General features: G+C 39.1%; 1 protein-coding gene across 1 annotated transcript; it reads right to left on the bottom strand.

The window, feature by feature from the left end:
* Positions 1-580: 580 nt before the first annotated feature.
* Positions 581-12,230, bottom strand: dusp8b (dual specificity phosphatase 8b). Its single transcript, XM_057348569.1, has 5 exons — positions 11,421-12,230; positions 5,386-5,552; positions 4,690-4,849; positions 4,344-4,467; positions 581-3,558 (listed from the first exon to the last, which is right to left on the bottom strand). The coding sequence occupies exons 1-5, from the start codon at positions 11,527-11,529 to the stop codon at positions 2,469-2,471; spliced, it is 1,650 nt and encodes a 549-aa protein (XP_057204552.1). The 5' UTR covers positions 11,530-12,230; the 3' UTR covers positions 581-2,468.
* Between the last annotated feature and the right edge of the window lie 2,024 nt (positions 12,231-14,254).

Below are 14,254 nucleotides of genomic sequence, written 5' to 3'. Positions count from 1 at the left end.
CAGATGGGCGCGGAAATTTCTGAAGGTGATTTATTAACAAGGCGCACATTAAAAAACACAAGCGCATATCTCATTCCCATAATGACCAATGCAATCTACTAAGAGCAGTGCAAATTAGTGCAGTGTTTAAGACATGCTCTTTTTGGGCATTAAATAAAGCTGCAAATACCAGTACAATGATGAGGGCAAACCTTAGAAAATCCCATAAAGTTTGCGTCCGAAGAGGTAACTCCTACAAATGCATATGCAATAAGGTCATTTGCAAAAACAGCTGTGTTCACGTCTTTTCAGCGCTTACTTTAACTGTGTGTCTTTAGCAAATACAGACAGTAGGTTTTTTTCTACGCCAAAAGAGGCGTTTGCGCTGCCGCAAGCTGTTAGTAAATCTGGCCCATAGTTTTCATTTATGTAACTTTTTTGGTGACTCTTATAATTCTATTTATGCTGTTTCATAGTTTTGATAACTGTAATAATAGCAACAGTTATAGTTCTGGATGAAAGGACATTATTATGTTATGTTTATTTCATGTGTGTATACGTTGTGTTTTAACCAGACACTCAAACACAGGCAAAAAACACAGACTTCTTTTTCAAATAATATATTATTGCTCATTGCCAGAATGAAACCCATACAATAAATTAAAGCAACAAATGCGTGGAACTTTAAATAAACCATTAAAATCAAAGTAAATTTCTTTTACACATACTGTATATATGCAAATATGTCTAGATTTACAGCTTAGTACATAGTGCTGCTGAATGCAGCTTGTCTTGTAGGTAGCCAGCCGTTCTGAGCATGCTCAGTGCACAGTAGTGGTGCTGAGAGTATCTCAGCTTGAACACACACTTCATATTTTCACTCAATTATATAACACTGAATAGTGACGATATTGAATGCAAATGCCATTTATACTCAATTTATAGCTAAATAGAACATCGGGCAATTACATAAAATAAATGTCGCACAGCAATTACATCATCTTGAAATTGGGCATACTGTACATGTACAGTTTCACCTCAGGCAGAAGGTAAGAAGTTTAAGTGTCGTTGCCCTAATTTGCAATCAAAGCAACATGAATACACACTCATGTCATTCATTGATTTTTATTGTCTTTGTGTGGTCATGCTAGAAGAATAATGTGTGCTTTTATGTCCTTCATTACAATCGTACAAGTGCATGACAATTCAGAATAAGGTCGCTCTGTGAGGTCTTTGGTGTGAGTGCATATCTCGCAGTCAGTCTGTCTAAAATTCACCAGTACACCAGCTCCATAATCACAAACTACATCACTAGGGATGGGCAATATGGCCCTAAAACTAAAAATCACGATAATTCCTGGTATTTGTTGCGATAACGATAAAAATGACAATATATCCATAACACCATCCACCGCTGTTTTTTGCGTCAAGTGATAGTAGCTGCATCTAGTCTAGACCCTCAGAAAAACAAATATTATCAAATATTATCAAGTAAAACTTATCCCAAATCAAACAGCTCCTAAAATATACCTACAGTATTTTTGTAAATATAAAATATAATAGTGAGATTCGACTTCAAAAGGCTGTAGTAAAGAAAAGTTAAATGAACTAAAGCTCAATAAACACAACATGTCATACCTAAAACTGTATATATTCTATTGTTGGGTGGAAACGATCGATTCAATCACGCTGTCAATCACTCTCTCTTGAACTGTGTGAACCTTCTCTTCTCACAGCAACATACACTGAATCTATCTATGACTTGCTACAGAAAGAGAACAGAAAAATGCGGATAAAAGAAATCTAATTAAATAATCCATGCTTTTATACGCTCATAAACGTATTTAAAATAACGTAATACAAACTCGCATTTGTACTGTATGTAAACAGGCAGCAGTGCTGTGCACGCTGTGTCGCTATGAAAGCACATGTGGGCGCGAGCTGCGCACGGGACGCTCCGTTCATCCTGTATATAGGCAAGAAATCGTATTAAACAATTTGCTCACGAGCGCATAACATCTAACGAATGTTTAAATAAATACTTTTAGCCAAACTAAGTGTTGTGGTGTAACGTATTATGACTATCAACGAATACTTAACAAACGAATGAAATAAAACGAAAGTGAAACTAAACATAAACTCGGATGCATCTACAGTGCCAACCTAAACGAGATTTAGAGCTCGTCTTTTAGTGCAAACTCTTTCTCAGCTTCACGTCCGCCCTCCGCTATACCCGTTTTCGCTTCACATATGAGCTGTGAATGGGTCTCACAAAGAAATACGTCATCAAGTAGAATTTATCGTTTGTATCGCGGGAAGACTAATTCCTATCGTGTGGGGAATTTCTACCGGTGTATCGCAAACGATATAATATCGCCCATCCCTATACATCACACAGCAGACTGCTTTTCCACAACTGCACTGTCCTCAGTCATGTCACTCGTGTTATTGCTTTAGTGTCGGCCAAGAGCGATTTCTTCTCATCTTTGTCACGATACCTCAATGACCTCCATGCTGCCGGAGAAACTGGACTGCTTCCCCAGCTTCCCAAATTCCTCATTGCTTTGTGTCGTGTTAATACCCTCTTCAAACTCCATCTGGCAGCTGCTCCGCTTGTACTTCGTGTCCACTTGCGATACGCTACACACCACCACTTTTCCTTCCTCCAGCCAGCTGTTCTGAAAGTCCCGTTGCTCCTGCGTTTTGTCTCTTTGATGAACGCCGGAGCTGGAGGTGTCAGCTTTGCCGCCGCGGCTAAAAGCCACATAAGCAGGACTGCTGCCAAAGTGCAGGGAGCTCCCCGAAGCCGTTCCAGATGGTGCCAAATTAGAGCCGAAGAACCAAGGGCAGTCGCCCGTGGGTGTGATGGGGGTGGTGGCCTGATTCGTGCCTCTGTGCGTGGTCCAAGTACCAGATGTACTCAACGGCAAGCTGAGAAAAGAGGGGGTCTTTAAGTTGGTCTCACAAATGGAATCTTGGGGTCTTGGCCCCTGGTTCAGATTCAGTGACATCGGGGTGGCTGATAACCTCTCAAAGCCGCCGGATTCTCGCCTCTCTCTTTGCGGGCTTATTCTAGACTTGCTATACACACCAGTGCAGTGTGACTCCGTAGAGCTTTGAAAGTCCGCCGTCGAAGGGTGTCGACACACATTATTGCTGTTCTTTAAGCTGTTGAGTCTGCACAGCTTGTTCTCAGAGTCCGATGTTGAGAGATTAGCAGAAGATTGCTGGTTTTGACTTGAGGAGTAGACAGACTTTATGTCGAGGGAAAAGGAGCACTTAAGCCTTTTGTTTTGAAGGATTCGCTCTGAAGACAGGTGAAGTGAGCTCAGGTCTTTCTGCAGTGAGGTAGGCGATGGAGGCTTTGCGGTGATCTTTGTAGGTTCGGGAGTCCTCTGCTCAGAGTGATCGGTCTTCTGTTGCTCCGTGCTTCTGACGTCCACCTCCTCATCGTGCTTCACTGCTAACCTCATGGGGTCACAAGGTACTGTCTTCATCTGCAAAGCTCTCTCGAACTCCAAAAGCTGACCGAGGAAGTTGAAGTTTGGAGATATCGTTGGCCGACGATCTTTCACAAATCTGATGAACATCAAATATAAGCAATTATGCCTCTGTTGAAGTCTGAGTAAAGATTATTAGTTATATAAAAATTCATTCTGTGCTGATTTGCGCTGGATTTTGATTACTAACAAATGCACTCTCGCTATACTTTAAATAGTACTTTAGTGATTAATCGCAATTAATCGATTCCAAAATAAATGTTTGTGTTTATATAATATATGTGACGGCATGTACTGTATATGTATATTTATATGTATATGAATACACACACACACGTGTATTTACAACAAATATTTACATAAATATAAATACATTTATATTTAAATATAAGTTACATTATGTATAAATATAACTCATATTTCTTAAATATATACATATACAATGTATATGTATGTTTATATACCTATATATAAATATGCACATATATTATGTAAACACAAACATTTATTTTGGAATCGATTAATCGCGACTTATCGATTTGACTAATCTTAAACCATACGGCATAGGCCTATGTGCAGTTAAACTGTAATAATGTAACAGCTAAACATGGTTACAGTTTTACTTTCATAACACAATGGTTGTTTTTCATAAGGGCAGCATAGTAACAATGCTTCTTAGCACAACATTTCTATTCAACTCTGTCATTCTGGTGAAACTAGTTGAACAAGGAAATCTTGAAAGAATAAGCTAGTTATAAAAGCCTGGCATCCTATGCTAATGCTAAAGGTGAGCATCCAATATGCAACAACAATGCTGTTTATTCAACATCAATTGTGCTCGAATGTCAATAGAAGTGCAGTTACCTATAGGCATCGTCTGATGACAGACCCATAGTTTTCATTATGTAAGCGATGGCGATGGTTGCAGAGCGGGATATGCCAGCCAAGCAGTGGACGATGACTCTGCAGTTTGATACCTTGGCTTTATCTGTGGATAGACAGAAATGGCAAACCGGTCAAAAGCAGCTCGGCTGTTAAGACAAAGCATGAGGTGATCTCATTCGCACACCTCAAATGTTGACATAACTCAAACCTCACTGCACACTGCTGATGCACACATGGTTTGTGTTTAGCCAGCTGGCTTTAATCACAACCATACGCTAAATAAGGTAGAGGTTTATCGTAAAGAGTGTCAGTACGGCATTCTTACCAATAAACTCGTTGGTTTTCTCCAACCACGGAAGCAGCTTCTCACAGTAGCTGTCGTTGACGGGAATGCGCAGGAAGTGGTTGTCGCTGATGAAGTCAGGTTTGGGACAAGTGTTACTGGCATTCAGAACGTAGGTGATTCCATTTTGTTCCATCAGTTCCTGTGAAAAGGTTTGAAGAAATTCCATACATCAAGAATATCTAAAAACTAAAAATAGACAGATGTGGAAAAAACCCAAACAGATCGTTTCCAACACACATTTTTTTTGTATCCTCCTTTACCCCAGATTCCAACTGTATGTGTGTCTGCTTGTCATGCGTGCCAAAGCTCTTTTAAGTAAGAGAGATAAGGATATGTCATGAAAACATATTTTACCGGTGAGTCTCATTTCAACTTGACAGGGCTAACATTTAAGTCAAGCTGACATCAATGAAAATGTTTTTCTGGAATGCGTTCGATTGCCTGTTATCTAACGTTGAGAGATATGATACATCTCACTGATTCCATGGTATGCGCAAACACCCTCCAGGTAAAAGAAAAGTATTTTCAATTATCTAAAGATGCCATGTGAGTTTGTTATGTCTTCGCGATGAAAATCGTTGAGGAAGAGTGAAAAAGAATGGCCTTTGATAGTTTTATGTGTATGGAGGCAACAGTAACACAACCAGCTTTTTTTGCTGTTGTTGTTGTACTGACCTTATTGAGAACATCTCTTTGGGAGCCCAGGAACAGGTGGGGAAGTATGCGAGTGGGACCAATGTTGGCCACAGGTAGGCAGGGATGGGACAAGCTGAGGGGCACAAGAGTGGCTGGTTTACTCTGACACAAATCGGGAAAACAGGATGAGAAAGCCGCAAAGCCACCTGGACAGAATACAGAGTAGAAAAAAGTTTTAGGACAAATAAAACTAAAGTGAACAAACCGAGGGCAAACAAAGTAACCAGAACATACAGTATGTTGTATTCCTCTTGAGCATTGTATTTTTTTACACACACAAACATGAACGCGCACACACACACACACACACGCACGCACGCACGCACGCACGCACACACACACACACACACACACACACACACAGACAGACTTTGGTTGACTATCCCCGTGGGGACAGTCCATAGGCGTAATGTTTTTATACTGTACAAACTGTATATTCTATCCCTAAACCTAAAGATCATTAGAACACTTTTTGCATTTTTAGATTTGTAAAAAATATTGTTCTGTACAATTTATAAGCTTTTTTGCCCGTGGGGACCTCAATTTTGGTCCCCACGGTGACACGAGTCCCCATGTGTTGGTGTGTATTCAGGTTTAGGTCCCCACCGGGATATACAAACATGAACACACACACACACACACACTTTACTGCAAACTCAGTTACTAAACCATAAGAATGGAAAAATAGCAACAATGAAGGGGGTTTCCAAACATCCTACCCAACTGAATTACACATGAACCCCAAACACAAACTCCACAGGGGCTGAGAAGCCTTTCCGCCGCTGAAGAAACATCCTGTCCTTTCTGTTCTGACAAAACCAAAGTACAGTAGATCTAATAGAAATACAGTACGTGACAACCTCACCAGGTTGAAACATGTTTTGCTCCTTAAGAATATGTGGTCATTTTTTACTCCCTTTAATTGTCCGAGGAAACACCACTGAAGTTAAAGTTATAGTTCACCGAAAAATAAAATTCTGTCATCATTTACTCGCCCTCTTGTCATTTTAAACCTGTATGACTTTCCTTCTTCCGCAGAACACAAAAGAAGACATTTTGAAGAATGATGGTAACAGCTGTTCGGTTACCAACGTTTTTCAAAATATCTTCTATTGTGTTCTGCGGAAGAAAGAAAGTCATACAGGTTTAAAATGACAAGAGGGCGAGTAAATGATGACAGAAATTTCATTTTTGGGTGAACTATCACTTTAAGTCCTTTTGTACAAAACCTGCTGTATATAGCTCATTTTCATAGCTGCCTACTTAATGACTTTTAATGCTGGGTTGCAGAGTGCCTAACCCCCTTCACGAGAAGGAAATGGGAAAACCAATGGGCGGTGAAAGACAAGTTCTGCCACTTTACAAGGTAGATTATGTGTCAGTGTCTGGTTCTCCGGTCTTCTACTTCCTGAATGATCTCATCTCCTCTCCCTAGAACCAACAGCCCTCTGCGGGAATAAGGCAGGCCACAGGAACACAGACACCCAACCAGAGAAACACACACTTTATGACACACATGCGCTCACACACATTCATTCTGATAGTTCCAGCTTCTGAGCATTAGAAAGCCAGTGTATTGCCAAAAGGGCACACAAACATTCGCTTGTGTACATAAAAGTTGACCTGACCTGTGTAACAAAATATTTGATAAAAAATGAATAAAACAATACAATATAATATAAAATAAAAGTCCTTTGCTGATCCCGCTCCCCATCTCTGCCCTGTCAGCTCTTGTCTGTCCTGTCACAATAAAAGCATAAAAAAATAAAAATAAATATCAATAAATAAAATAAGAGGTTGGGATATTAAAACTAATCTTCAGACAAAAATGGCTACCAATCTCTGGGTTAACAATCAGGAGTCAACAACATTTCTGTAACTAACAGATTTTTCTGTAACTAATTTTAATTTCATGTAACATTTTTCCCATTTGTTTTAATGTGGCACGAAGATATGTTAACTAAATTATACAAAGAAAATTATATAAATGTTACATGATAAATAATATTTAAACTTAAACTTCAGAACTTGACTCAGAACTATATTATTATATATTAATTAAATAATCGTTCACTAAAAACAATTGTTTAATCACTAGCTATATGTACAAATATATACAAGTATAAATATATCATATTTTATTTTGGTGATCAAATGTTGACACAAATGTTACGTCTTCCATGCAAACATAGTGGCTCCTGTACTTTCAGGGGTCTTGCTATTCGGGGGTCTTGCTTCTCTAATGCAGCCTATTTGATCCCAGCTTCTTTTCATTAGCCACAGATTACATCAGACCCCAAAACAGCATCATGCAAATGCACATTCAAATGACTCACAAAGAATCTTTGTGATTCTACTAAATGAATGTCAAGCCAAATAAAGACAGCAAAGGAACCTTACTAGTTCTAATCACGACCAAGAGTACACATGGCAATTGGTGTCATTTTAAACGCTTATTTAGAATCCCTACTCGTCTCAAAATCTGGGTCACGTTACCTCACGCTCCATGAAAGGACAGCAGGCAGGGCAATGACATCATTCTGGGTTAGTGTATGAGTTTGACTGGATCATTTGTCTTACACACACAGCTGCATGCAAAAACCGAGGGAAACATTTGGGAGATGACTATATTATGAAACAGAAAGAAAGGATAAAGTGACCAAAGGGGTGAAGTTAGGCAAGCAGATGAGCTCAGAGACATGAGGTAAGCGCCTGTAAGCAAATGCATGTGACTGGAGAGTGTTGACACAAAAGCACACTTATTCATACATTCCATTCCTAATTTATTAATTCACGGATGCATTCGTTTGCCCAGCCATCCATCCATCTAGTGTACCCAACCAATTCAAATATTTACTGTATTATCTCAAATCACAATCTTTTTCACAAAAGACTGTTCTCTTTCCATGTAACGTTGGCATGACATCATTCGGCGAGGCCATTAGATATGCTGTCAAACCAAACAGACCTGTTTAAAAAACCTTTTTCACACACTGACTCACAGATGACATCACGACATGGAAAAAAGTGTCAGTGTTACTCAAATGACACCGGTGTAACCTCAGGGCATTGGCGTCATTCCTGGAGTTTAATGAGCTTCCTCAGACTAGTAAGAAGGTGAGCTTCCATTCACTCGGCTTGGCGAAATAAATCATTGTGATTATATGAAAGAACCCCAGAAGACAGAACGTTAAAGGATATTCAAATCAGTGCTTTGCTTAAGAGAGCCCAATGTTCCAGTTGTGTGCATGGCCCTTTAAGGCTCAGCTCAAGGGTTGTCTGTTTCCAGCTATTAAAAGCAACCGTCAAGCAGGATGACATCATTGCTCAGCACGCGGGTGGCCAGCAGCCTGTCTCTGGGCTGCTACACTTTAAGATACACACGCACATGTGCCAAACTCTGCACACTACCAATTTTAACTATTATTTGGTGCACAGGCAGTATAGCAGGCTACCACGCTCTGAGCTGAGGTCCTGTGAAAATATTAGCCAGTTTTTGACATCACAGGTCAAGGTGAAAGCCATTTGCATGTCCAAATGAAAACAGAGAGTAGCAGAAAGGTAACAGAGAAGACTCGTAGCAGAGCTAGCATTAGCTTTAACTGAATTAGGGCAGACCGGCCTCGCGGTCCTTATGGCTAACATTCCAGAAGTGCGATGTCACTGTGTTCTAGTGTACAGGGCTGGGGCTGACGGAAGGCCAGGAGGATCTGCTTTGAATGAAGAGGTGCATTACATGGGGCTACCTCGCTGTAACAAAAAGTATTTTATTGTTTTCGTTCATTTTTGTTGCGTATAGCTATACTTAGGTCAAGTGAACATTTCAGAGGAAGCAATTTCCACACAATTTGAACAACCCCCATACAGAAAGCATATATTTTGTATATGCGACTTATGCAATCATATGCAGTGACATTAAATATGAGTATAGAAATCCTTGCTCAGTTTACCACAGTTTAACATATATTGCACATAGTATTGTTTTAAAATGTATTGCAAGGGTATCATTTATATAATACATTTACGTATAATAACTGTCGCCTACTCTTGATACACAGTCTAAACCGGTGGTTCTCAAACTTTTTTGTTGTAAGGCCCCCTTTGTGAAGAGTGCATCGCTTTGCGCCCCCCCCCCAAATAAAGACGTACAATCTTAAACTTAGAATTTTAATGAAACCAAAAACATATTCAGTTATACAATGCAGGAACATTAATTCTTTTGGGTGGTTGTCTTTTTATTATTATTGATGTTTGATTGCATAAAATTTATGATCAATATCTATATTTCATAAAATGACATCAAATTTGAGGCCCCCCTGGATCCATCTTGGGGCCCCCAGTTTGAACACCACCGGTCTAAACAATGCTACAAGATCAACAAATGAAGTAGCGTATTGCATACTTGAAATTTGCGAATTCAGCAACATCACAAAAATATGCTTATGGTCACACACAAAAATATGCTTTGCTTGGTTGTGTGATCTGAACTGTCAGAATTTCCGAATCTGATACTTTCTCACTAACCTCTCTAGGGTGCTCTGACATCCACAATTTCATTCCCAAAAAATATCTTTATTGCTCTGCATGGTGCACAAGAGTTACACTAACCCACTGTTTTCAATCAAGAGTAAAACAGGTCAGTACAACCCTGCACTATACTCTCCTTCAGAACGCTTATACTGTACTGGGGTATTTCTTCTTTTTCTTTCTGGAACCATTATAACTGTGGGATACGGTTAATTTTAGACATTCCTAAGTTAAGTTTGAAATAATCAGTATACTGTAGCATTTGGGGGTTAAGTAAGCTTGGCAGAATAAGAAAAAATGACCGGTTCCATGAAAGAACAATTTTAGAACAGAGTAAAAGTCTGACAGTCGGGTAGCATTAGCAATGAAACAAAACCAATGTGCAACTGTGGAAAGTGCCCATTTACCTGCCCTAAGAAAATCAGTTCAGAGAACTCCTGGAAAGTACAATGTGTTGCTTGATCAATATTCATGAGGCACACCCTACACACTTTTAGATGGTTCATACAGTACACTGTAAACAAAATGCTGTTTTACTTTTTTTTTTTTAAGTAGGCCTATAATAATATTGGGTGTACAAGCCATTTCATATGTTGTGTAGACTTATTGATCACATTATTTTTTACATTGTACACCCTAGAAAAGAAGAGCTGTGCTATGGTGTTTACAATGAAATATGCATTAGCCGTGTGTGTGTGTGTGTGTGGACTAAATACAGATCTTTAGTATTTAGGGCCTTGCTTTGCAGGGGCTTATGACAAGCATGCTAAATTTGTTCAGGGGGACATGATACTCCAGCAAGTACAGACACTTTCAGGCTGATGGTCCAACACAATGTCACATTTCAAATCTCAATGTCATCTTGTGCAGTTGATGTCAGTGCACGACGCAACTGAGGTCTGCTCAAAACCTTAATCCATCTTTCACTAAACTTACCTGCAATGTTTTTGGAAAAACTCCATATAAAATATGTACTGCAACCAATTAGCTGAGATTATTGGAACGCATTAGGGTCCCACTTAGAGACAAGAGCACATATTCAAAACCACCATTTTTAAATGCCAATGAAGATTAATATGCATTAAAAATAACAAAGACAGGGACAGAGCTCTAAGGCCTATAAACAAAATACACATCGAACAGTTAGAGTGAATGCTATTGTGTATATTGATCATAATAGATTTTCATTAAAACAATACTTTTAAAGAAAAATACCACACATTTTGCATTTACTTTCAGCTCTTTCTTAAGGAGTACCACAGTAAGTTCTGTCTGTGTGAATGGTAAGATCTTCAGTCATTGTGCAGCCATCGCATTAAGCCACATGACACCATATAATATAACTATATATAAATACAGTAGGCTATATGCCACGCATACACATAAAACAAGGGAAAATGTTATGAGTTACCTGACAACTGGCAACATATGAATGCAAAGTACTCACCACCATATCAAACACAAATTCATATCTAAATCACACACACCTCTCAGATCCCGTCCCTCCTTGATGCGCCTGACACGCATCTTCAGCCTCATCTCGCTCTCGTGCATGTCTGTCCACAGCGGAAGAGGGATCACCAAGTCTACGGGCATACAGGCAACACGGGGAGGCCGCCGGTCTATTTCCCACAGCAGAAGATAATTCTACCCGACACGCCTCTCAATCTCAGCCCTGTAAGATATCAGAGGGATAGATGCTTCCTCCAAAGATCAGGGCTTAAAAACCAACAAGGCTTTCTGTCCACGCTCTTTCTGCTTGATGCGTCTGCTCACTTCTGAGTTGAGCCGAGAGTGCTCCTGCCTCTCTATTGATAAGCCACCTCCCTCTCTCACCCTCCCTCTCTGTGAATGAGCGTGCTGGCTGTGCTCTAGTGGGGACTGTGTTCAGTAATAGCTCATGTTTAAGGCATGTAACCACATTCTTGACTCATCAGACAGCTATGCGGCCACTGATGGGGCCAGCGCGGCACTCAGAGGGAAGATCACGCTCCTATGGCTGCTGGACGGCACTGTGCGCCGCGTGTCCGTGAGTGTTTTGCAGTCAACAAAGGAACTAGTTGTTTTGTTAAGAACATGTTCTCTGCTTGATAGTACATCACTTACATAAGTAGCACATTATCATAGGCAAAATCTAGGTCCAGTCACCGGAAAGTCCATGTTGACTCATTCAGAGGAGCATCACACTCTTAAGCAAAGGCAGTGTTGTCCTTGATCTAACAATAATCAGCTTTAATCACGGGTGACATCATAGCTCTTAATCATTCACACTGACATCATCATGAACCCATTTTCACGCTTTAATCAAATTTCATGTCATGTTCTTTCATGATTTCTGACCTTTGATGCTAAATTATAGTATTATCTTGTAGGTATCTTATTAATATATTCTCTTATTAATATTGTATTATCTTAAAACATCTACAGTGAATATCGTTTATATATCGTCTCTTACTGACTTTAATGTTTATTTATAAAAAATAGGGCTGTCAAAGGATTAATCGCATCCAGAATAAAAGTTTGTTTGAATACTATGTCTGTGTGCTATGCATTTTAATTTTTGTGTTTATAAACATATACTCATACATGTGTATATTTCAGAAGAAAAAAATCGGTAAAACGTTTAGAATTTCAATTATTGGTCAAAATAAATCAATACATCTAAATATTTCATATATTTCTATATATATATACATACATACACATGTATGTGTATGTTTTTGTGTTTATAAATACAACATTAATATGCACAGTGCACTGACATATATTATGTAAACACAAAGTTTTATTCTGAATGCGATTGATCGCGATTAATCGTTTAACAGCCCTGATTAAAAACTTGAAAAAAATGATGTACATGCAAACTTTTATGCTGAAGTATCTTTAAAATTATATTTTTAAATGTAATTTTTATATTTTCTTTGAATAAAATCATATTGTCATAAACTATGCTTTCTTTTTTCTATATTAAAAAGCACATTATGTCACACCATTCCATGAAAGAATCTTTGTCAAACTGCAGAATGAACAAAGTTGTTGTTTGTTTCTGACCTTTAATACTAAAATAGCTTATCTTAAAATCTAATTTATAATAGCAATATCTTCTCTTATTTATATCTTACAATATCTAAATGGTCTTATCATCTCTTTAAAAGCACAATCTATTTTCTCCCACTGCCTTTCGTGAAAGAAGGGTATTTATTTGTTTAGTGCTGAAATCTGTTAAAAATGCAACCCAAGGTCAAGTAGCAAAGTAGCTTTTGTTTGTTTCTGACCTTTTATACTAAAACATCTTCTTGTCTAATTTGTATATTCTCTCATTACTATCTTAAAATATCTACATTTTATTTTTATCTCCTATATATTGTGTCTCTCTGCCGTTCATGAAAGAATCGTATATATTAGTTAAAATGACTAAAATCTGTTAAAATTGCAGCCCAATGTGCATGCAAACAAAGTAGGTTTGTTTGCTGTTGCATGCCAACATGCAGTTTATCTTGCCTTATTTCTTCCACCGTCTCCCCATTGGCTGGCTGCAATGGAGCAGTGACATTTTTCAAGGTTGTGCGGGTTGCCAGATCAGTGAAACTGGAGAAGGCAAATTAGGACCCTGTGGGATCATGTTCCAATTTTAATTGAGGGGCTTTTCGCTGACCGACCTGCACGTTTCTGTCCGTCCGGAGATCTGTGTGTGAGATTACTGCAGTGCTGTAAATAGGTGTGTGAGTAAGGTGGCTATTTCAGTATGTGCAGGTGTTGAGGGAATATACCACAACTTTACTGCAGGAACAATGACGCTGAGTGCTGGATGGTTGCCAGAGATCATAACACACCCCATAGACAAAATTCACTCCATCAGTCACACACGTCACTCACACTTTTGCGTGCAATTCTAGGCTGATTCGCACTTCTAAAAATTAAAAAATGTGATAATTGCAAGAATGTGTGCAGGCTTGTGGAAACACAGGTGCTTTTTCACACACACACGCACGCACGCACGCAGGCACGCACACGCACACACAAGTAGGGTTTCTATGTTTTATGGGGACATTCCATAGACGCAATGGTTTTTATACTGTACAAACTGTATATCATATTCCCCACCCCTAACCCACCCCCTAACCCTAAAAGTCACACACAACTGTCTGCTCTTTTAGATTTTCAAAAAAGTTAATTCTGTATGATTTATAAGCTTGTTTCCTCATGGGGACAAAAAAATGTCCCCTCAAAGACAAGGATTTTGGATATTGCCATCTTTGTGGGGAAGCACACACACACACACACACACACGCACGCACGCACGCACGCACGCACACACACA

Source organism: Triplophysa rosa, linkage group LG12 (assembly GCF_024868665.1).
Source record: "Triplophysa rosa linkage group LG12, Trosa_1v2, whole genome shotgun sequence".
In the NCBI taxonomy this organism is placed as follows: domain Eukaryota; kingdom Metazoa; phylum Chordata; class Actinopteri; order Cypriniformes; family Nemacheilidae; genus Triplophysa; species Triplophysa rosa.
Note: the sequence above shows the minus strand (reverse complement) of the source record. Positions and strands in the feature narration are given on the sequence as shown.